Source organism: Cygnus atratus, chromosome 13 (assembly GCF_013377495.2).
Source record: "Cygnus atratus isolate AKBS03 ecotype Queensland, Australia chromosome 13, CAtr_DNAZoo_HiC_assembly, whole genome shotgun sequence".
Lineage (NCBI taxonomy): Eukaryota > Metazoa > Chordata > Aves > Anseriformes > Anatidae > Cygnus > Cygnus atratus.
The window spans coordinates 10,865,310-10,889,651 of NC_066374.1; the positions used below are offsets into that span (position 1 = coordinate 10,865,310).

Below are 24,342 nucleotides of genomic sequence, written 5' to 3' on the forward strand. Positions count from 1 at the left end.
CAACTAAAAATCCTGCTTACTGGACTATTTGAAGGCACAAAGTAAAAAGCAGCTCATCCAAAAACTACAGGAAATGAGGCCCACTTTGTGAAGTACAAGCAACCTCCAGTTTGTGATATGGGGAAGCTAAATCTATCAGACTTCTACAGCTTCTTGTGAGGACAGCTGTTCATTAAACCGCCTCTGTAAGGCTCTGAATAAATTTCATAAAGTTCTGATAGAAAATATTCAAGTTACAATTAAGTACAGAGCTGGAGAGGTCAGTTGTGAAGTCCCACAGTGCTCAAATCCCTCAAGCACAGCATTTTTGTATCTAACAATCTGCACACAGCTATAAAAAACAAAACAAAAGCATATACTTTGAGCACAAACTTCATGCAGGCTCTCAGAGCAGAGTTGGTGAATTCTAAAGACACTGCAAAGAGTAGCTTTGGAGTAAAAAGCTTTATTGCAACAAAAAGAAAAGCAGAGCACAAGTTTAGACTTAGGTCCCCACCAGCCTCTTTCCTATGTGGATATTGGGTTTATATTAACAATTTGAGACTTTCAATCAAAAGTGATCCGAAAACTGCGCTCTTGCTCCTTGCGGCGGCTCTCACAAACCTTTGTCACTTCTTCCACCTTTCTCTGCAACAAGGCTGGGGGAAAGAAGAAAAAAGTGATCAATTTCACAATCATCCTAAAATATAACCCTGCACAGTTAAGCCTGGGGAAAGAGAGAAAAACACTTTCAGTTTTAACATTCACTGGGATTTGACAGTGCACAGTGAAACAGGAAGACAACACAAAGCACTGCTAACCTTCCCCGGCCTTTAAAGGTTGTCCAAGAAGTATTGTGGCAGGGACTAGCAAGCAGAATCAGAAGAAAAAAAACCTGACATGTTGTTGACACTTCTTGCTGAGCCAGCTTGTAGTTTCAGGGCACAGCACCAGAGAGCAGAGCAAACCCCTCCTGAAGAGGAGCTGCAAGCTGGTCTGCAGCTTGAAAGGAAGTAATTGCTGTATAAAGGAACTTCCCCTGCCCACCTCATGCTAAACTACTTCTGAATTATGCAAATTACAGGTTAGTCAATCTGTTTGAAGTGTATACATATTTTCCTGCAGGATATCACACAGCCATAACAAGCTTTTAACTGTAAATACAGAAAAGAGTGCAATCATACAGAAGAGCTGCGGATCACTTGCAGTCGCAGTACAGATAACCTGTTATATATATTTCCAAATCAGTGATCTGCACATAAGCTACTGATTGACTATCAACTTTAAATGCAGGAGGCATTGCAACATACAAAAATTCTTGGCACAAGCTAGAGCAATGTTTAATTTAATTTCATGAAAGCTTATCAGAAGTTATTCAACAGGGCTACGGCATTATGTCAGTCTGTGGCTTGGAGATATTCCAGTTTAAGTTTTAATTTTAGAGTTTGCCAAACCCAGAATCTTCCAGTAACATATTAAACACCACATTGCAGTTTGTCAGTTTTCAAAAATTCACTGTGCAAAAGTGATCGTGGCATGAAATGACAGTCTGCTTCACCATCCCAACTCAGAACTCGGTTGTAACTAAGAAAAGAATTCCTGTTCCTCTCAGGAAAAGGAAATTTCAGAACAAGGTTTTGTCCAAATCCTCTTTTCACTGAGGCCACTTTATGGAAGGAACATCCCCCTGTATCCGTGTTCAGCAAGTCCATTCGTGTTCAGCTTCTGTTACACTGACAAGTTAACAGTAGTTTGATTAAAGTGCCCCAGCTCCACGTAATTCTTGAACACATCAGACAAGTTAATAACCGCTGTGTACACACCGGCCTAGAAAAGATCACTGGCTGTTGTGAGACAGCCCCGAAGGTGTTTCATGGGAAATAAAACTGATAAAACTGATAACACTACCTATAGAACAGATGTCTCTCTTTTGTGGAGTTCAGTTGTTTCGTTCATTCGTTTTTGATTTAAAGAAGAATGTTAAGAAATGGATCTTTCCCAGGCCTACTCTCAAGTTACTAATGACAAGAGCTGCTTGGCGGGTTATGTTCAGAACTGCATCTTCCTCCCCCTTCAGTAACAGGAATTCTCCTCCTTGCCAAGAACTCCACAGAAACAGATACATTAATTTAACTGCATTTTCTTAGGCTTTTTGCTTCTTATTTGAAGATAAACTGAAGCTGAATTGTTTCTTTAGAAAATGCACATTTATCAGTAAAGATAATGAATTCTGATTAACTGACAAGACAATTACTTTAGTATAGAATGACTGAAAAAATTATCTCCTTTCTAGTAAAGTTGAAATGAAACAGATTGCTTTTTTCAAACATTCTGTAGAGTCAGCATTCTGGTGCCAGAGGAGCTATACCAGATCTCATGATAAAGGCATGTTGGGAATGTGAAAGCTAGCATTTGTCTTCTAGAAGAAAAAGGCAAATTTAATCCAGACCTAAGCAAGCCAACAGTGCTATTTAAAAAGAAATTACTAGCATGCCTGCTTTCACCCAAGAATTACAGCAGGTGTGAACAGCCCTGCAGTCAGCCAGCCACAATTTGGTACTGGTGAGAGCTGCACTGCTTTATTCTGCAATGCCCTCCTGTGGCTGCTGACATCTGTTAAAAGCAAAGCCACAGAATTCTTGAACCCCTCACAAGGACACGGTCCCTATTAGAAGGGTTCGTTTGTTTTGTTTTCAGTGTTGAGCCCTGAAAGCATCACATTATATTAGTTGAGTGAATCCAAAACATGAAATAACAGTAACTACGCTATCAAGTTTTCACTATAGAGCACGTTTTCTGCCCTGCATTAATTCTCAAGCGATTGCTATTTTGACATTTCCACACTATTACTCCAGTTACCATGCTTGCAGATAAACACATGCAGATCAGTCCTGCCTTGATTTGGCTTTTCCACAGTTCACAGGGGAATGCTGCTAACACTAACCTCCCCTATCTCCACCCTCCTCAAAACATACATTTTCTTATTTCTAAGGAGAATCCAGGAACACTTCACATCATCTGCTTTGCATTGATGCATTTCAAATAGTACTTTTTATAAAATACCAGCTGTTATCACAAACCACTTTTCAGCAGAGGCCCTCAAGGCACATCAAGAGGATTCAAGCAGAGAAGGGACAATGTAATTGAAGACAAGGAGGAGAAGATTCCTCAGTGATCTTCAGGAACTCACTTATATCCAAGGTACACTTGCATACACACTACACACTTCGTATTTACATTCCCCCAAAGCTGCAAGATGAACTCTCACCTGAGTTCTGGTCAATCCACTGCAATGAATCCATGTGTGCATTCAAAATTTTACAGATCTGCTGAAGCTGAATCAAAAGAGAAGGTGAGAGCTATTTGTTACAGTACATTAAAACTAACAGCAGTAAGAGACAGCCTTCCTGTCCCCGTCTTCGGAGTATAGAAGTAATATTTCTCACATACAACTCCACTAACACAGCAGTCATTTTTGCCGTGCAGCAACTGTGCTAGTTTGCTTCTCCTCGACATCAAGAAAACAGACTGAGTGTATGCCTGTGGCTTAGTTTTAGCCAAATTCAACCATAAGATCCACCACATCATTAATCTTAGTCTTGAGGTGGAAGAAGTTAAAAAAGGGAAAAAACTCAGTCTGAACCACCAAATGGAAATTTTTACTGAAAAAAGCCTTGTAGTAAAGAGATGCAAGGAGTAACAAGATCAATTTAATACCTATCAGGAAGCTAGCAATTCTGGTCTTCTACTAAAGTAGTACAGAAAGTTCAACAGCTACTGCATCTCATACAAAATGGAGGAGCAGGTAGCAGAATAAAAGTCAAGAAAGGTCTCAAACTAGTTATTTAGGCAATATTACACCAAAAGAGGAAAAAAATTCACACCAGAATTAGATACTTTGAAAGCTACCATAATCACAGACTAAGTGGGCAAGCCAGGCTGGCTTGCATTGTGCTATAATGCAAGTCTTACCAGAAGTGAATGAAATGAAAGATGAAACAAAATACGTTACCTAGCTTGAAACTAAAAGCAGAGTATCCAAGAGCAAGCAAATGAAGAGTTAGCACTGTTTAAATATCCTGTGACTCTTTTCCAGCATTAAAAAAAAAAATCAAGCTTGGATTTACCGGGTCACTGGTGTCTGCTGGGCCTCCCGATGTATTCAAGTGCTCAATGATGTCCTTGAGATCTTGTGCCATACGCTTCAACTGAGCATCTATGTTTTCAGCCAACTTATAGCTGCGAAACGCATGGGAACCAAGGTCAGAACATTTAAAGTGTACTTCAGCAGACCTACGACCAATCACACTAACTTCAGTCAATCAGAACTAGCATTCGTGCCTTTTAACCAGGGCATAGCAGATATGCGAAGAGCACCATGAGAGGCATTTTATTACACAGATGAAGTAACTCCTGATGTATTTCACTCTATAAGATATAGAGAGACAGACATGCAAAACTGCTGAGCTCTTTCTGGAAGGTTCAGTCAGAATTGAACCACCTGTCCAGATTCTTCGAGATTCTCTCTTGAACAAAACACTTCTTTAATTATCTTGCTAAAATTCAACACTTATGCTTAGAAGAAAGCTTGAGCTGCACATAGTGCATTCTGTTCTCACTTTTATCACTGAATAATCATTAATTTTTAGAGATTAAGCCTAAATTAGAAACCTTTCCCCAGACAGCTGATTAGAACATCCAACAAAGCTCTTTTCATGCTCATTAAGGGGCTTCCAGTTGCAATTCTCATATTTCTAATGCATAAAATATAAGTTGCCATGCGTAAAAGTGGATTACATATTTGAAAAAGGCCATTGATAGTTGTGTTATCATGCATCCCAATTATAATTGATTGATCATCATCATATTAGTCTGTTTTAGCACATGTTCAAACAGATTTTTGTCTTACGTCCTCTCCCGTTCTTCATCTGCATGCTGCAAATAGATAGTCCCACTCTGTTCCTTCACAGACTCCTCCAGAGGGGTCAACAAGTCTTCAAGCTCTTTCTGCTGAGACAGAATGAAGTCTAGCTCCTGATCCAATCTGAAAAGAAAAAAAGACCTACAATTTAGAACAGGCTTAGAGGCTATATACATTCTAGAACTTCCACACAATGCAAAATGATGCAAAAAAATGAAAAAATTCTCTCAAGTGTTTCTTACCTCTTCTGATCAAGCTTCACTTTCTCTACTTCTCTGTGTAATGAAGTAATCTGTAAGCAGAAGACAATTAATTATAGCAGGAATACTCAAAAAGTAATCTCAAAAGAAAATGAGTGGAACTGAGAAAGCTATCATCATAAAAATATCTACTAGAAAAGCAAAACAGTTGCACAAATGTTTACAGATGAAAAGTTTACTAATGGAGTTTTGGCTATAAAAAAATAAAGACTAGACACTGAGTTTTTCAAAGGCATTTCACATTTACCTTTTTAAAAGCAGAAAGTCTTACCAGAGGGCTTGCTGCATGTGGCACAATGCCTTTAACAATCTAAGCAAGCAAAATGAGTTCAAACTGGATATCACCTTACCTTCTCTCCATTCTCTATCAGTGTCCGATCCCAGGCATTAACTTGTGTAGCTTGATGAAGAAAGTGTTTCTCTTGATCTTCCAGTTCTAGACTCCACTTATTTATCAAACTCTCAAGCTGGGCATAAGTCATCACTGGAGGCGCACTGAGAGGAAGCGTGAGACAGTACAGAATATAAGATCAAAAAAGTCCAAGTGTGGTAACACCCGTTTCCCCTTCCTCCACCAGATACCAGCATTAATACTGACTCTTGTCCCAGTCAGGAAATAGTTGTAATAAGACTCACCTGGTTGTTGCGGTGGTTATAGCAGTTGTAGAAGTCACAGCTCCAATAGCACCCGTTGTAGTTAATGGCTTAAGATTCAAAGCAAAACTAGAAGCAGAAGTGCCTGAATGAAGAGATTCAGGTCAAACAACAAAAGAGAACATCCGGTAACAAACTGAGAACAGATCCAATACACAATTCTAATGCAATGCTTTATGAGCTCAAATGTCCCTTTAACAAAAAGCAAATCCTGGGTGTGTCAAGAAGGAAACCAAGCACATCTTGACACAATTAACAACAGTGGACTGTAAATACCTGACTGCTAGATCTAGTCAAATGAGGAACTGACGATCTGCCCTTAACCTGTGCATTATTCAAAAAAACAGAGCCAACACCCCTCTCAATCTGTTTCAATATTAGATCTAAAATCCATCAGCACATCCAGTTCCTGCCCTGAACCATTGCTGCTATAGTGCGCTTTGTAGGAGACTGATTTCTGTTTTTACAAAGCTAAGGAACATTTATCAGATGCTGCCGCCAGCCAGTCATACAACACTTTAGGTATTGAACTAAATTCTTCAGTCGCTCTAGAAACAAGCTTGAGAAATGCCTTGAGCTGAGCAGCATCCATATTGTTACAGTGAACACTGACAAGTAACTGCAGCCCGAAAAGGATGCGCAGTCCTGAATCCTAACACTGTGCAGCGCTGCAGATCTTCACGAGTGTCAACATTTCAATGCAGCACTTAACACCACATTTCTGGGAAGAAAAACTAGTGAAATCCTATGCTTTTAAACTTAAAATGTGGAAAAAACAGCTTAATAGGGCAGAATCAAAACATAAAACATTTCTCCCTAACTTTCCCCACAAATCTTTGGCCTCTCCCTTCCCTTCTATCCGAAATAGAGAAATCTAAAGCAATTTTGCATCTACATAGACAGGCTAGAGGAGAAGCAGCTAATGTACCTGCTTACTCCAGACTAGAACATCAAAGCCCTGAAGGCCTTCACGCACACCCTGCTGTGGGCACTCTCAGAAGCCATAAGTAACTGTGGACTTGTGGATATGGAAAAGGAGGATCACAAAGAAATATTGTGTTACTTTCAGTCACTGGACACTAGAAATTAGCACTGCTGTGCTGCTACACTAGCATGGGCCTTTACACCACTCCTAGAAGAAAGTCAGGCTTCCTTCTCTTCATCTTTTATCAGCATCTACTTACTTGTGGCTGTGCTTGTTGCTGCAGCTGTTGTTCCAGGAGCTTTTAAGCCAAATCCAGAAGTTCCAAGACCAGCTGTACCAGTGGAAGGAGCACCAACTGTGAACCGAAGACAACATTAAGAGTTTGCATGTCCCATTAAATACAGTTCCCCTTTGAAAAACCACCCTGCCTGTCCACCCACCTTCACTGGGTCTTCTGTTTGCATTAGCCATGGTCACTGTTTACACGGAGGATCATACAGACACATGAAAAGAGGCATGCTGAAGCCATAAAATAGCCAGTGGCATTGTTGTTCTTATGATACTTACAGAAAACTACTAGCTCAGCTGTCAAACTACAACCATTTCTCTTACTTTGAATTATCTGACATTTAACTCAAACTACAACTGATTAATTAAAAATAACGACTAACAAAACTTCTGAAGCTCCCTGGGAGCATCTAAGTTTTCAGAGCTAGGTGTAAGGCAGTATTATCATATGGAAAAGTTGTATTAACTCTAGTAAACATTAACCTTTGCTGTAGCTCGTCTCCATAATCAAAGGAAACCAAAGTGTTAACATGTCCTTGCAGGTTGAGAAAGGAAGCTGTTAGGACTCACTTTAAACTTCAGCTTCTGCCTTGAAGCTGTCGGAAAACAGATACTATTTCCTGCCAAAAATAATTTTGCAAGAGGAAACAAGTCAATTATTACCAGAGGAACTTGTACATGTACAGCTGTATGAATACAGTGTGTTTTTACCACACTGCACCTCCACTGTCGCAGGCCACTCTGCTCTTTAAGCGTGAGCACCTAATACAAGACTCAAAAGCAGATGTAACCAGATTCAAGGCACTGGTCTGGGAAAACGGCAGCATCACCAGAAAGCTCAGCTGTGGTATTACGCAGACAAAAATTCACATACAGATTAAATTCCCACTTGCTGCTTTGCCCACTGAGTCTAAAGCGTGCTTTATTTTGTACAAAATTTTCTGTGCCTTGCTACTGAAGAAGTTTTGCCACAATTTAAAGAGGGAAGGCACCAAGCAGCAAGAAGAGCCTTGTCCCGTATTATCTCAGCAACTGATGCTTCGCTACAGACAGACAGCACCTCATCAATAAATGCTAGTCATTTATTCCCCCAACACACCAGATCTGCATACTGTGACTCACGTGAGAGGCCTGTGGTGGTAGATGAGGTCGGTGCTGAAGAACTTGCTATAGATGCAAACAAAGTAGGGCCCGTTGAACCAAGAAGGGAAGCTGTGGTGGTAGCCGCCGTTGTGGAAGCTGTGGATGTTACTACAAACAGAAAAGTGGAGGTTTTGTACAAGCAGAGCCCTTGGGGCTTTCACACATTTCAGAAGAACCACGCTACGAGTGGGACACAAATTTGCCTAATTACACCATCTTTTGCATGGGTACAAGAGAATTTTAAATTATTTTTCCTGTGTTCTGCTTCAATTTTCTCTTTTCCAATGTACCCTTTAAACTTGTAGTTCCCTTCCATTACACTCCAGAAAGATGTGCAGAACAGAATGTTGCACGGGACACAATACAGCACACTAATCAAGCTTTGTAACTACATTCAATGAGCTTTCACAGAGTACTGATGCCATTGCAAACTCACAGTAACAGTTCCAGACCACCTCCAGAAGCCAGTTTAGAAAACTATACCCAGAAGGGCAACAGATTCACCGAGTTTGAGTAATCATTTCCTAAAATCTATTCCTACCTCCCAGTTTGTTTCCAAAGGACAGAGTGGGTCCCTGGCTGGTAGTAGCAGTCAGAGTTGCCGTCGGTGCACTAGTGGCTGCTGTTGAAGTCAACGATCCAAAGTTTAGACCTGGAACAAAACAGGATACATAGAAAAGGAAAGATGAACCTCTTACTACAGAGAAACTGATCACAGTATTCAAGTCAGCAGAAGTAACAGTTTAAGCAAAACATTAACATTTAATGTAACGAATACTCTGCATTATCCAGCAAATGAAGTAGAGCTAGGAAGATTACTTAAAAGGCTTTAACAAATGATTTAATGCAGATGAACATCATCCTAACCCCAGATCTTCCTTCAGAGGCCTGAACTATCACCAAGTAAATCAAAAGCTGCAAACTGAATTTCTGCCAATTCTACAGAAGCAAACAGGCTCGTGCACACCCCGCAGCACTCCTTCCCCACTGCTTCGAGCCCTTTCCCCTCACATTAGGAAAGCCACCAAAAACATTTTTTATAAGGCTTCAAAGAGAGCTGGCACCTCTACACACCCTTTTAATATTATTTCAGCCTCGCTTTTCAAACCCATCACGTAAGTAATACTTGTAAAACACCACTCAGCTTAGAAGCCTGTATCCATGGCACTCAAGCCCTACCCACAACAGCCCAGACATACTGTCAAAGCCAGAGCAAGGTGCCATTCTGAGCAACTTCTCCATAGATACTTTGCTAGCCACACTGTTAGCCAAGAGGCAGGCTCATTAGTTCACTTACACATACAAACTCCGCCAAAGACAGCTCACGTTTCAAGCCCAGGCACTCACCCGAGGACTGTGTCCCAAGGCTGAAGGGGGCTGCAGGCTGGGTTGTGGTTCCTAAGGCGGCCGCAGTGGTGGCCGCAGCAGCAGGTGCTGCTCCAAAGGTCAGCCCCGCGGGCGCTGCTTGCGGAGTCGTGGTGCTTGCAGCACCGATGTTGAAGCCGGTTGTTCCCGCCTGGGTCGTGGTACCGCTAGCGAAAGTAAAGCCTCCGGTTGTCCCAGACTGAGTGGTGGTGGTTGTCGTCGTGGTGGTGGCGGCGGCGGCAGCTCCAAACACGAAGCCAGCAGGGGCTGCTGCTTGACTCGAGGGTGTGCTGGTTGGTACAGAGCTACCAAACCCAAACCCCCCTGTGATTCCAGTAGCCTGAGTTGTGCTACTGCTTCCAAAGTTCAATTTGGGTGCATTTCCCCTACAAAAGAAAAAAAAAGTAGTGAGTCAGTCTGTTTAAGACACATCCAGTGAATACTGAGTCAGCTCTCTTACGGACCATTTGCTGACAAAACAACAGAAAGCATCTTTGAAAATGACAGGCGCTCTACCAGGATCATATTTCTGTTTTGACAAAGACTGTATTATAAGTCCTGTCAACTGCAATACTGTTAAGTCTCCTTATATTGACACCCCCTTAATTACTTCTGCCTATCAATACGCTATAAGACATTTACAGCAGCGTAATAAAGCTGTTTATTCTCTCAGCTTTTAAGCGTCTTTTCCACTTCCTCCACACAAGCCTGTTCTTTTAATTACGCATCACAACTAGCCCCAAGTTGAGCTCCCTTCCCTCCGCTGTGACGTAGCAGGCTTCCGAAACAACAAATCGGAAGAAACATTTCAAAGCTCGGCAGTCACTTTCAGGAGAAAACAGCCCCACCTGAGCAAGGGGGGGACTCAACGCTTCAGATACGGATCACAAAAGACGTTTTCTATTCATAATTGAAGCCCTTAGCCCTCTTTCCCACAACTCAACGGCAGGGTGAATTACAGAACGAGCAGCTCTTAAAGCCAGCTCCGGGCAGCGGTACTGACAAGCAGCAGGCAGGCCTCGCCGCTCGCGGTAAGCGCGGCGGATCCCGGAGCACCAAAGCGACCGCTGGGGGCCCCCCCGCCCCCGGGAGCGCCGCTCACCCCACTGGGAACACGCTGGCTGCCGGCGCGGCGGCGGCAGGCGTCCCGAAGCTGAAGCCTGCGGGCGGCGCGGTGGTGGCGGGCGTGCTGAAGGAGAAGAGCGCCGCGGGCTGGCTGCTGGCGGGCGTCGGCGCCGCGCTGCCGAAGCTGAAGCCCCCCGACGGGGCGGGCGTGAAGGAGAAGCCGGCGGCCGTCGTGGTGGCGGCGGTCTTCGGCGTGCCGAACGTGAAGCCGCCGCCGCCGCCGGCCGAGGCCGAGCCGAAGCTGAACTGGTTCATGGCGGAGCGGCCCGGGCGGGACCCGCGGCCTCCCCCGGCCCCGTCACGGAGCCCGCCCGCAGCACCCACCGGCGGCCAGGCCCCGCCGCGCGCGCTGATGACGCGCTCCGCGCACGCGCCCGGCGGCTTTCAAGTCCCTGCTCCCGCCCCTCTCGCCCAGCCTCCCAATCGCCACCCAGCTTTTCACCGCCTTCATTCTCTACTGGCTGAGCCTGCCGTCGCTCCTGAGTCGCCACGCCGGATTGGCTGGCTGGAAGAAGCGGGGAGGAGCTGGAGAGCGGTTGCTATGGCGACGGGGACGCGGGGCCGGGGGCGCAGTGCTGGCCTCAGCGCGGGGGGCCGTGAGGTGCTGCCGGGCGCGGCCCGGGCCGCTCCCTGTTCTCTGCAGCCAGAGAGCCTTTTGGGGGCAAAAACCTGCAGTTTGGGTCCCTCATAAAAAAGATCGGGTCCCCTTATGCATGTATTGACACACACAATATTTAAATCAAGAGCAATGCCCCTAGAACATAAAGCCCCCGAGGAGTGACAGTACAGAACAAAGCGCTGCTCCTTCCGTCTCTGACCCCTGGTTTTCTCTGCCTACAGCAGCAGCTATGGACTTGGACTGTATGTCCTCAGCCTCGTCCCTGCAGGCCCTCGCCAAACTGCTCAGTGATGCACCTGACGATGATGATGATGATGACGACCAAGGGGTGAGTCTGTCACGAGAACTGGTGCCTCTTCCACCTGTTGCACCGCAGCCGATCCGTGTTAGCTACGGAGATGCAAATCCCTTTTTTCCCAGTCTGAGTAAAAAGAGAATTAAAACCTTAGAAGGTTTTGGAGCGACTGAAACAGATAGGAGATATTTTTAACATAATATGCTCTTGAAGGAAGATGCTGTCCCAGGAGTATGAGGAGAGATTGTGACCAGAGAATGGGAGGGATATTCACTTCTTTCATCCTAAAGGAAATGAGAACACGTACTTGAGAGACCTATAGTTACTTAGATTTCCACCTACTTTTCCCTGAAGTCTGTTAGAGGTGAAGGCAATTACGGTTAGGATTTCATATGAAGAAAAAAAAAAAGTTGCTTCTCAATTTCTGCATAAAGACTAAAACATCCAGAGGCAACTAAATGCATTAAATCTGTATCAGACATCTGAGAACTGTAGAGATAACTGATCACTGAAGTACAGTAGGTATGTTGGAGATGATAGAATATGGTAGAGTGAGTAACCATGCTAAGATGAAAGATCTGAACGGTTAATGAGAGAAATATCTCTATTCTTTTTTATTGGTTCACCTCAGGACTAGAAGAAAATCACATATTTTGGAAAAATGTCTGTTTCTCCTGCAATATACAACTGCTGCTTTAATTTAGGCATGTATATGTGCTGGGGAGAAATACCTAGGTCTGTCATGCGCAGGGAAGACCACGGGTACCACCAATCACAATGTGCACGGCCTCAGTGAAAGCTCAAAACTTTGGCAAGTCTGAGGATTTTCAACAAGTTGTATGGCGACACGAATAACAAAAATTGGCAAAAGTCTTAGTGCTCCTCTGTGGCATCAGTTCTTCCAGGAGCCAGCTGGCTGACCCAGCAGTTGTGCACTAGTAGTGGCAATGGGACTGTTTGGGGGAAAAGAGATGCATCTCTTGAAGTTTCTTTCAGTAGATGATAGATGTGGTCCATCATACTCTAGCTACACTTCAGCTCTTTAATGCTTGATTTCTAAAGCTAGCATTACTGCTGTACATCTTTGCAGTAAACATCCTGATTTTAAAAGAATTTGTTTACATCTTATTAATAAAATGAATGACACTTCAGAGGCAGAAATGGAAAATTGCCACAAGTGATGTCAATTAAGTCTGAGTCAATCTGGGTAATTTGAAATCTTTATTTTGATTTAATTTAATGTTCTGTGCATATGAGGCACTTTTTATCAAACCAAGGAATTTCTCTATGTATAGATATGCCTCACATTGGCCTATTAACACTAAATTGATTCATAATTAGAGGAAAATGTTGTTGCCTCATATGATCTCTACTGTTAAAAGGAATCTAAATGCTATGTTGGGATTTGCATGTAGCCCCCTTGCTTTCACTCAATATTTTCATGGCAGGCAAAGCAAGACAATTTTGTCAAAATGCCATAGAAACTAATGCTCAAGAAGCACATCTGGCTTTAACGCTACTTTTGGGAGTCCTGTCTAAACCCAGTTAGTTATCAAAGCTCCTCTCCGCAAAGTGAGAGTAAGAGGGCATGTTCGGTGATTCAGGCTTGAAACTGGGAGAATTCTTTTTTTTTTTTCTAGCAGTGATTTACTTGACCTCAGATAATGTTATACTTACTGCCATACATACTCATTGTTATGGGGCTGCTGTCTATGAAAATTAACTGGAGTTCAATTTGGCTTTTTTTGCAGCCACGCTGTTCTGTTAGTGCTATGACTCCTGGTAGCATTGGACCAGTAAAGAAAGAGACCTCTGGTAAGAAGGAGTGTTTGTATGTCTTAGCGTTCAGTTGTGTGTTAGCAGACTGTAACAGCTGCAGTAAATTACCACAAATAGTTTGCTTCAGTAAGTGGGTGGACTTTAGAGATGGAAATAGCACTGCATTTTGGTTACGCTAAAATTCTCATTTTCCTGAAAACTTAACCACAAAGCGTACAAAGAGCAGCAGAAAGGGTAACTCTAGAGGGTACCAGCCGCAAGTGGTGATAATAACCTGAGTAGAGAATGCAGCCTGGTCATGGGCTGGGGGGGGTGAGTCATAACCGAGCAGCAAAAGGCTCCAAATAAGCACTCTCATGGAATTGTTATTTCTTACTTAGAGCAAACACGGAAGATGGACTTTCAGTACTCATCCTAAAGATCTTCATGGAGTAAACTGCATGGAACTGAGTCTGTGCTTGTAGTGTTAAAGAGTTGTGAAATATACCATGAAACACAGACATGTTGTTACTCCCAAAAGTTTCACAACCCTATTTAGACAACACGTGAGATGAAAAATAAGCTTTGTTCAGGGCTGCCCTCAACAAACCGAAAGCTGTTTTTCAGTTTTTTCCTTACTGCACCTTGTTCTTTGCCTTGAAACCCAGTTCAACTAAATTCGCTATCTGACTCCAGGTGTTCTGGCATCCTATAGAAAGGCAGACTCTCGGACAATGAAAACAAATACCCTGAAGGTTCATAAATTTGTGTCAACACCTTGAATTGTACTCAGGAGAGAAAAGAAGTCAAGTCTAGTCTTAGCAAAGTTAATGTGAAGTTCTTCCTGGGACTGACAGTGTCACATAATTGGACAGCTTAGACCCGTAAGACAGTTTAAGAAGGACCGGGATGAAATTAACAGGAAAGGAACTGTCGTAAATGCAACCAACTGTTTTTGCTTGGAATCCAGAAATAACCAGAGATTTTACTATAAAAACCTCCAGGTTGCAGATTTACCAGCTAACTAGAAAATGTATTTTTCGTTGTGGAATAGGTATAAACCATGTTATTCTTCCCATGGACTTTCATGAGTCTTCGGTACCTTATCTGTGCTGTGCTCAATAGTTAATGGGAAGAACTGGGTTTATATGTGAGGAAGAGATCCTTTTGTAAATGACTCTGCTCACTTAAAATCTCACGTCAGGGGCATGGGGAAAGATTAATACTTCATACTTCTACACATTTTGAAGGACTAGATATTTCATGCCTGATAGGACAATTTCCTTGACACAGAGGTTGAGTGAAGGAGATTTAAGGGAATAGAATAGAAAACATCCTCCCTCTGCAAATTCTGATTCATATCATATCAAGGGGAAGGAGACTGTAATCAGTAATTATAATGGTTTTTTTTTGATACAAAGATTTTTCTTAAGTCTAGAAAAATGAAAGTTTGCTGAAAACCTAGAGAAACAGACATTCTATAAAACATGACAGTGTGATTTTTCTCATCACTTACAGGTACTTCTGAAGTGAAATCTGAAAACAAGAAAACTATTTGGAATACGGAGGAGGTCCCAGAAGGATCTGAATTTGATGATACCTGGGATCCTAGAGAACAGCCAGAGTAAGTCAGTTGAGACGGCGTGCATGGGTTTTACATAATTTCATTGGAAAAATGAGTTAACTTCAATGTGAGTGAAAAATAGCAGTCTGAAAAGCTAGTCATGAAAGGGCAAAGGAATGATATCAGTGTTTCCGCTAAAGCAACAAGCGAGGAAGGATTTTAACTTCTCCCTTGGAAGCCTTCTGATCTCGTAACAGAAATGTAGAGTTGGTTTTTGCTGTCATAAGATTATTTGCAGTGTCAGATACTTGTACCAAATGGGATTAGGAGGGGAAGGAGACCAGCAAAGTGATTTACTATCTTTGAAACATGCCAAGTTTGTGTGAAATACCTGGCTCTTCCTGCTGCAACTGAAACATGTTCATTTTTCATTCTCAAATTCATAAAATACTAAAACTCATGTTTATATTTCAAATAATTAAACTCTTCAGAGACAAATACTACAGTAGGAAGGAAGGCTACATGCAGGCAGTTTTAAACTTTTTAAAATCTTGTTACTCAATCATAGTCTGTCAAGGGACAGCCTAAAACCAGTCTTTTCCTTTGGTCATAGAAATACAATGTTTTTGAAATAGATAGTGAGGCAAGTTATGCTGCAGTTTGTAGAGGTCAGAAAGCCTTCAGGGTCAAGTAATTCACAAAGAAGACTTTGAATTTATAATCATTGTGTTCTGATGCACTATGCCAGAGTTTGAGATGTCAGAACAGATGCACTGAAATCCAGGAAGCTGCCTATTGCACACGAGATCGTAGTCCAGAATCATCACTTTTCTCTGCACATAAGTCATGCCATTATTTTTTCAATTTCCTGATATAAAAACTGGACTGAGCCCAGTCTGAAGTTAGGCTCAGCATTTCCAAAAATGGTTTGGCTTTCAGCTGCATCCTTACATACTGTTGTGTGCTTGTTCTTGAAACTGTCACCTGTGAGGTACAGAACATGTTTTCTTTGTCTGGGGGCACAACAGAGGCTTTTCTCATGCTATTTTTGACCTTCCCCTCTCTGCTGGGTAAAGTGTGGTCTTTCTCTAGCCTCAAGTAATTGTCCTGTGTTGCGCAGATGAGAAGAGAATATAAAACTTTGTAATAGTTGATCAAATTAAATCATGGAAAAAGGCCCAAAAGGAAAACTGATGGTTAGAGGTGCATCCAGAGTGGTTAGACAGATTTCTCATTGACTTAGGAATTATTACATATGCACATGAACACTGGAGATGTGAAAAAGACTTTCCATACACTTTTTCCAACAGCTTTGAGAAGCGACTCCATTTATTTTGCTCAATTTAGCAGGAGTAATATGTTCTAAATACATTCTTTTAGTTTGCATTTCCTCATTCATTAAATATCAAGTGGAAGGGAACATGTGATTCTAGATTTTGTAGGGTTCTAAATTAAACAAATTGATTTTGAGGGGAAGAAAATCGATGTTGGCCAAATGCAAAGCAATTAAAATTAGACAAGATAACAGTGGTGTTCTCGGGCTGCAAGAATAGGCTGAATGACAGAACAGAACACGTGTAATTGTGACAGCATCCTTTTCAAAGCCTTTTCTCAAGAGTTTTTGGGTTTTGACTAGTTGATAAGTATCATTTTCACTTGGAATGCATTTTCTGTTCCATGATCCTGCAAAGGCTGGTTAGTTAAGTAGAGACAGCAAAGTGACAATCCTAAAAGATGGAGTGAATGTTCTTCACATGTCTTGTAGCTAACTCTGTCATGACTCTGGACAGAATTCCAGTGCGGTTGGCTTGAAGGCTTGAAGGGAGACTGAAAAGTAGGAGGAAATGTGATAAGGATATCAGCATTCATACAAAGGTTTATGGTCCCCGGAGAAATACAATCTCCTTTGGTTTCCTGCCTCTTCTCTGGTATTAGGCAACTACTTCTCTCTTTCAGGTATGAGATTTTATTCAAACAGCAGGTGGGAACAGAAGATGTCTTCTTTGGGATGAGCAGGAAAGACCCTTCCACAGCCTGCTGTGAAGATATGGTGGTGAGCTAAACCTGTATCTCCCATCCTTTCCTTGTGCCCTTTCTCTGAAGACTTGTCTTCAGTCTGTCCTTCTTCTTGAGAGAGAGAATGTAAACACCACGCTGTATGGCTGTCTTTGGCTTCCTGTAGGATTTTCTTACAGTTATCTAAGCATCTGTAGATATTTACATTTGCTAACCTGAGGAACTCATGTATATCTCCTCAAGGACCTAGTGTGTCCGAGAGAATCTGTGCTAAAGTGTGTGCCACACAGACTAGAGGGAAATGAAAGTAACTCTAAAATGAGTTTTCATCATGGACACAGTTTTGGGGTGGAGAGGGACTGAGAGTTTTCATCTGTCTGCATTTATTACCGTGTGTGCGTTAGCACAATGCTACAGTACTGACAGTTTTTCAAGTTACAGGGAACAGATTCTGTCCCATTATTATATGATCAAAGACTTCCCTGCTTTCTGAACTTCATGACTGGTATAACTGCTGTGCAATTTTTCTCGCTGAAGCAAGCTGTCCTTGGAATACACAAATCCAGGGGCTTTTGGTGGGTAAAGAATACCTGCCAAGTATACTATCAGCCCAGGATTTTGTAGAAAATTAAGGTATCAACACACATCACTAAGCTATTGAAAACAATTATCGCTTTGTCATATTTTCTCTAATACATATTACCTACTCAGAATGTTGCTCTGACACTAGCATCAAAATGTTCATGGAGATGGTGTATTTTATGGCTTGTAGGTCTATATTTCTAATCACAGTTTTGCCTCTGGCTGTCATTTCAGATTAAAATCAAGCTGCCGGAGACAAAGGTCTCAGACATCACATTAGATATCCAGGACAAGGTTCTTGACCTTCGAACTCCCCAAAAGTAAGTGAAACATAATTGATAGAAGTACAAGTAATATATTATTTGAAAGGAAGATTAACCAAGCCTTCCAGAGAATGCTGGAAATCAAAGGTAGAGACAAAGATGGGATTATTAATTACACAGAAGAAATAAACAACTATATTTCACCCTTATGTCTATAGTTTGCTAGCTTTAAATCTGTGATACTATTCAAGCAAAAATAGTTTTAAAACAGATTTTTGGTTATCTAAGCAGTAGGGCTTCCAGGGCCCAAAATGTCTGGCAAAAAAACTGCCCAGTCTTTAAGGACTTCTTGGGAATTAGCTTTTTAAATACTAATTTGTACAAATGAACAACTGAAGGTGCTCAGAAATGTGCAGACACTTTCAGGTGTTGAAACTCTGGACATAACTAGGCATGGATGCAGACATGGAAGTGGTGCAAGGTTTCCCTGAAGAGATACCCTTTGAGTTTGTTACAGGACTAGCTATTTCAAAACTATGAAGATAACAAACTGACTGACTTATACTCAGGCTTCTCACAATCTTCCTCCATATTTCCATCTGTGCAATTGCTCTGCCTGAGATGCACAGGTAATTGCCATGTCTGTTCTGCTCTAAATTCTTCACAATAAAGTGTTTTCATAAGAAAGCTCGACCCTCTACCTGCACCTTTCTGCACTGAATAGGATGTGGGAAGATTCATATGTGAATAGCTTCCTGCAAATCAGTTCAAGGTGTGCACCATAGATTAAGGCCAGAATAAATTCTCTCCCTAGAGAACTAACTGCAGAAAAGTCACTTTTCTCACGGACAAAACCAGCCTGAATCGGTTACCCCTTGCATGAATTTAACCTGAAGATGCAACAGTACTAAAAGAATGCTTGAAAGTTCTGGCTCTGAAACAGGTAAAGCAGGAGGAATAATTGTCCAGCTAATAACTAGCATGACCTGTAGTTACTAAAAGAGGTAGCTTAATGCAATACTGCAGATGTAGGAAAGCTTCAGCTTCCTTTTTCTTTTGCAATTCTGTCTTTTTGGTGACTCAGATCTGCCATTATCTTAGTATCCAGCTGTCACAAGCCTAGCAAATCAAAGTTTGTTGTAAATCTAATGGTTGCTTGGGTACAGCCTGAGCCAGTGCTGCCTTTGTAAATTTAAGTGCAAATCTTCTCAGTATGAAAGAAACAAATAAGATTTCAAGTTCTCCATACCAAAAAACATTGTGATCTCACAGATGTATGGGAAAGCTCAAAGGAATTGTTTCCAATTCTGTAGTCCTAGGGTTGATTCTAAGCCCAGCTGATTTTAAGGACTTTTCCAAATTATAACAACTTGTTGCCTTCAGTAGGTGGGATGCAAAGATGTTTGGAATGTGCTGCTTTCATCTATGGCTGCTGTTACACAGATGAAAAGGTCTGGAAGAGTCACCAGGATTTTAAACCCCAGTTTGAAGTAACCCCTATCCAGGCTACCATGTTGTCTTGTAGGGCTTTATAGTGTTTGGCTGGGCAAATTTCTTTATTCTAAGGTCTACTTGTTTCTCTTTTGCACTATCAAATCAGTGGAGGTTAAAGACTGGCCAATCATTCATATCGTTAATAGATAAGCCTGTGATAAAGAGGAAAGAGTCCAAATTCTGCATGAGCAAGTAAGCTTGAACTATTATTAGAGTTGAAGGAGTCCAGACCTAGACATCCTCATGAGGAGATAAACCAGAAGTATTGTCAGACATTCCAGGAATGTCTGCCATAGCAAGGGAATGTCAAATAACCCCTGAGTCAAATATCTAACCTTTGTGTAGTATGGGCCTGAGCCAAAGGTAGGGGATCACTGAATTAATCTTCAATGTAGGTTACAAAAAAGAATTTCAACAGCTTTACAACTCTGTTCGCTCTTGTAACTGTGTTTTGCACTGTAGATATATCTTTTGTGAAACTGGACTGTCCAGAATCTCCAGCTGTGCTAGTTATTTCTTATAAGACAAGCTCCTAAAGACACTTTCAGGCTTTAGGCATTATTCAGATTTTTACCACCAGGAGAGCGTTATCAATGCAGCTCTTCATCTGCATTTAAAATGCAGCATTGTGTATAAGCAAGAACAGTGGAGAGAGCTCACAATCCATCATTGGAAGCTTTTGTCGTAGCCACAGAGAAAAGAAAGGAAGCGTTGGAAATATTCCAGGGCCTGTATAGCTGTGCATCAAGTATTGCAGGTACTCCACAATCTATCATGAGAAGGATATACTGAATGGACTTTCCTTGGTATACTGATCGGTGAATTGCAAGAGTAACTTTCAGTGTCATCTTAATTGCTCACATAGTTTGGAACATTAAAACTCAGTGTCCTCTTTTACAGGAAGCTGCTGCTGCATCTCCCTTGCCCCGTAGACAGCAAGAATGGTAAAGCTCGTTTCCTCTCTGAGGAGGAGATCTTAGAAGTCACCTTGAGGATGACAAGGGAGTTTGATTTCATCAATTTTGCCTGACGGATAGAGAAGTGGAGAAAGTTTTCAAACAGTAATCTCTAAATTTGAAGTCTTCTCAAAATCTAAGTGGTCCTGAAATAGGAGATTGTTCCCCTTGAACAGTCCAAGGGGAACATCCTTGGATAAATTCAGTAGGTCGGGAGGAAAAAAGACTTATTTATAGCACCCATAGGTTCTGTAAGCTGGAGCTGTCTGGCTCTTGCACTGATCTGGTTAGTATTCTGCTTCCTTCAGTCTGTTACAGGCTCTGTGAACTAGAAGATAGGAGATTACAAATTCTGTAAGCCAGGGAAAGTATTTTTTTGGTTATGGCTGATAAGTAGCACAATGGTGCCCTGGCCATTGACGCTGGTTCTTAGTTACTGTTAGAAGACTTGCAAGTGATATTTGTTTGGCCTCCAGTACTGGCACTGGGACCAGTTCAGAACCCACTCTTAGCTATTTGGTGAGAAAATCAAAGCTCTTCAGGGATCCGTATCTACACCTCCGAGGCTTCTTTACCCTGGCAGAACAAGGTAACCAACTACAACTGTGTTGCTGAACAACTTGGCTCTTTCGAACAATTTTTGACAATGTGTGGTTCGATGTCATCTATTGTCATCTGCTGCCCCTCCAGCTATTCTTCTGATTTCTATTAATAAAAGAATGTGCTCTAATGAACAGTTCCAGTTACCTTTCACTCTGCCTTCTCCGCATTATGTCCTGAGAGACTTCCTAAACGTGGAATGAGAGGAACTTTGCATAACAAAGTACCACTTTCTTAAAGGGCAGAAGTGCACAGGAGCTTTTCTTTTGGCCTTTGGGTCTAATCTAGAGCAACAGAGACGAGTAACCATGATGTTACCAGCTTCTGGGCAAATACATTCACTTAGCATTGTTAGTCATGCAGCAAGCAAAGATATCTGCTCAATGATCAAAGAGGTGAGGACAAACAGGACTTACACTTTGATGGAATTTAAGCACGCTTAACTAAAATCTTGTAATCACTTTAATGACAAAATAGATTGGGTCCTGAATTTGCCTGGCATAAAAATAAATAAATAAATAAATAAATAAAGACTAGCTAGATTGTGGATAGTATCTATGCAGCTATATTTGTGACAGGAAATTTGTGACTGAGAACTGAGACAACTGAGAAGATGAATTTTCCGTGATGGATGAAAGACACTGATGGTGATTTTTTCAGACATCTTTTTGGTCAATTAGAATGTTCAGAATTTGTTTGTAATATACTTCCTTATAACTCTAGGATGAAGTTAGCTGATGTTTGTATGCTTCAACCACTTCCCTTAAAGCAGACCTATTCCTTGGGTCTGAATAATACTGCTCAACCTCTGCTTTAGTGTTAATGCACTGGATTGCATGGAAAATGGGTACCTCAGTTGTTATGATTCATTACAAGCAGTTGGATATGCTGACAACACTAAGGGGCTACTCCAGTTTGTATTTGCTAAAGTTTCCATAAATTGCATTTGAATGTCTCTTATTCATACTCCAGGGAAGCCATGGTGGAGGGGAACAATGCAGATGTATGAAGAGGCTGAGATCATTCCTCCTGACTCAGTTTGTACCGCATGTGGTTGCCAAGAAGTTACAGTAATGCTGTTTCTTGGAAAAAAAGGTTGCCTTGAGGTACTGAGACAATATGCTGTTATGCTGTTGATTTTTTATGTACATTACAAAATGGAAGGTTGACGCTGTATTTATACACAGGTGAACATAACATTTGCCAAAGGTCATTCAGTAAGTCCATGGCAAAGCAGAGAGTACAGCTCTGCTCTTCTGAGCCCTATTCCAGTCCTCCAACCACGAGGCAATATTCCCCTTATAGTTGGATGTAGTAATTACCTAAGCTTTCAATCATAAGTTCTGCATAATTTAATGTTAGTGCTTGATACTGACTACAAAGGTGAGTTTGGCTCATTGTGCCTCTTTCCAGTCCTTCTAATAGGAAATGAGAATGTGCCACACTGGTATTCATGTCCTGTTTTCTCCCCAAATCTTTTTTTAACCTGGGTACATTTCATCTGCATTCAAGAGACAAAAATCTCAAAGGTACATATGTTTTATAAGAAAGTTGGCTGCTGAATACAAATACATGGGAGGGAAATACAATTTAGTTCTGCCTAAAGGGAAGTTCTTGTGTATTTTGGGGCTTGTATTTTTTTTATATGCTGGCCAGTCACTCTACACCCATATTCCAGGCTACAGTAGATCATCCTCACCAGTCCATGGGAGGAAGCTGGCGAGTTGGTGACATAACTGGATAGAGAGGATATTGCAGGGCAGGGCACGCTGAAACTGCAGTGTTAGGGTATCCAAACACAGGGGACAAGCTCAGTAGAAGCCAGGCTTCATATTTTCCAGTGTTCAAAAGGACAAACTATTGTTGTGCTTTCAAGACAGTAGAAACATCTGCCCAGAGATGTGCAGATTGCTGTTCTGGTCAGGTCAACTGCCATCACCACCTGGAGATCCTCTTGTGTTCTTACTTTCTTTTCATCAAGGAGACAGAGGCTGCCCTAGAAAAAAAGTTTTTTTTCTGCAGATCATCCCAAGAGGAAGGTGGTCAAAGGGACATGCAAGCTAACTTTCCCAGAAAATTGGGAGGTACAGCTGGCTACAAGAGAGTTAACTTTTTTGCAAGTGTTTGAAGGCAATTTTGCTTTGCTGAACTAGCTCTGGTAGAAATGCTTTTTGAAGGGGATACAAAACCCCCTTTGCCTCTGAACATCAAAGCTATTGCCTAAGTACCACTCCAACACCTGCAGGCATCTTAATTAATCAAAATTATGAGCCCAGTTAAACAACCTAGCCATTAAGCCCCAGCCATTAAGCATCATCAAGCTTTATTTGGTTCCCTAAGAAACATCTTGATTAAATGTATTGCAGTTAACTAGAGGGTACTGTAGCTGTGGAAATGAGATAGAGGCTGTTTACAGTAGCATTCCGATAAACTGCAGGTTGTTGTATTGCCTCGGTCATGCATTGCGTCCTCCAGTTGTGGTGGCAGAGTCACTGCTCCCATTTTGACTTGCTCCTGCCTTCCATCTGAACCACGGTCTTGTGCTAAAGCACACAGCCCAGCTTGCTCTGTTTCTGTTCTCCTCACATTCACTTTTGCCTACATGTTGAACTTCCGAGGCAAAGCTACTTTCTTCATTCTACAGCCTGAGAAACAGAAAAACTAGAGGAGTTGTTCCATATAAGTGCCTGAGACAGAACAACAACTTAAATTTAGATTTTTCCTTTAAACGTGCAGACTAGCTTCTGGACTGTTCTCATTTCTATCTTTCTCCAGGTAGCAGCATGCTATAGGCCTTGTATTTGTTTTAAAACAAAAATTACTTCACATTTTTGCTGTTCAGCATAAAGTTTGTATCCAGACTTTCTACGTACTTCTTTCTTTGTGTGACACACTGTTTTATCAGTATCTGCTTCCCACCAGATAAAGGTTATCTGAAATAGCTAAGCTGGATCTAATAACTAACTCGGTATACAGACGGATCTCTCACTCCCCTACAGCATATGGAGAAGGTAAGGAGACAAGATCAGTATCGCTTCTGTCTCTCCCATCTAGCCTTGGCCCCCAGTGCTCTGTGTGTGACTGGGCGCCTGGGGGCAGAAGGAGCTTCCCAGCGCCCCTCGCAGCTTGCAGTGCCAGCACTGGCAGAGGAACACCAATACACAAAGGAAGCTTTCAGTGAAGTACTGTCCCCAGGACATCCCAGATTGTCTCATTCAGGCAGCAGGGGACTGCTTTTAGCAGTACCTACTCCAGATGTTTGGCAGCCTGAGCTCCCGGATATACAGCAAGGCAGTCTGATGGCAAGAGCACGCAGCAGCACCAAGCCACGCAGGCAGTGGCTTGAGCGTGGCCAGCGTGCTCGCTGAGCGCTCATACAACCACTGCCCATGCACCGTCTCACACCAGAGTGGGTGCCTTTGGGCCTGCTGGTGTTAGCAGACCTTTACCCTCTTCTCTGTGGTGCCTGCAGCTTGGATTTACCCTTATTCTCTGGGATCTCCTTCAGGAGCTGCTGCCAGGCACAGTTGGTCAG

At 42.1% G+C, this 24,342-nt stretch overlaps 2 protein-coding genes across 3 annotated transcripts; one reads left to right on the top strand and one right to left on the bottom strand.

The window, feature by feature from the left end:
• Positions 1 to 429: 429 nt before the first annotated feature.
• On the bottom strand, positions 430 to 11,024 carry NUP62CL (nucleoporin 62 C-terminal like). The gene is made up of 12 exons (XM_035541675.2): positions 10,638 to 11,024; positions 9,518 to 9,921; positions 8,712 to 8,822; positions 8,150 to 8,278; positions 6,999 to 7,094; positions 5,797 to 5,899; positions 5,511 to 5,655; positions 5,143 to 5,192; positions 4,889 to 5,023; positions 4,107 to 4,218; positions 3,248 to 3,314; positions 430 to 638 (listed from the first exon to the last, which is right to left on the bottom strand). Exons 1-12 carry the CDS (start codon positions 10,913 to 10,915, stop codon positions 547 to 549), a joined length of 1,722 nt encoding a protein of 573 aa, XP_035397568.1. The 5' UTR covers positions 10,916 to 11,024; the 3' UTR covers positions 430 to 546.
• DNAAF6 (dynein axonemal assembly factor 6) lies at positions 10,425 to 20,863 on the top strand. 2 transcript variants are annotated; one of them, XM_035541676.2, is made up of 7 exons: positions 10,425 to 10,566; positions 11,501 to 11,607; positions 13,326 to 13,389; positions 14,851 to 14,956; positions 16,853 to 16,949; positions 17,729 to 17,814; positions 20,152 to 20,863. In XM_035541676.2, the coding sequence occupies exons 2-7, from the start codon at positions 11,509 to 11,511 to the stop codon at positions 20,279 to 20,281; spliced, it is 582 nt and encodes a 193-aa protein (XP_035397569.1). In that variant the 5' UTR covers positions 10,425 to 10,566; positions 11,501 to 11,508; the 3' UTR covers positions 20,282 to 20,863. The 2 variants fall into 2 exon arrangements, with proteins under 2 accessions (XP_035397569.1, XP_050569337.1); XM_050713380.1 differs by lacking the exon at positions 10,425 to 10,566 and having other exon boundaries at positions 11,453 to 11,607.
• The last annotated feature ends 3,479 nt before the right edge of the window (positions 20,864 to 24,342 follow it).

Excerpts from the sequence above, each read along its gene's own strand:
- NUP62CL (XM_035541675.2), bottom strand. The coding sequence starts at position 10,915 with ATGAACCAGTTCAGCTTCGGCTCGGCCTCGGCCGGCGGCGGCGGCGGC. Across the intron at positions 5,900-6,998 it reads AGCAACAAGCACAGCCACAA|GCACTTCTGCTTCTAGTTTT; the intron begins GTAAGTAGATGC and ends CTCTTCATTCAG. Across the intron at positions 5,656-5,796 it reads ATAACCACCGCAACAACCAG|TGCGCCTCCAGTGATGACTT; the intron begins GTGAGTCTTATT and ends GCTTCCTCTCAG.
- DNAAF6 (XM_035541676.2), top strand. The coding sequence starts at position 11,509 with ATGGACTTGGACTGTATGTCCTCAGCCTCGTCCCTGCAGGCCCTCGCC. Across the intron at positions 11,608-13,325 it reads ATGATGATGACGACCAAGGG|CCACGCTGTTCTGTTAGTGC; the intron begins GTGAGTCTGTCA and ends CTTTTTTTGCAG. Across the intron at positions 17,815-20,151 it reads GACCTTCGAACTCCCCAAAA|GAAGCTGCTGCTGCATCTCC; the intron begins GTAAGTGAAACA and ends CCTCTTTTACAG.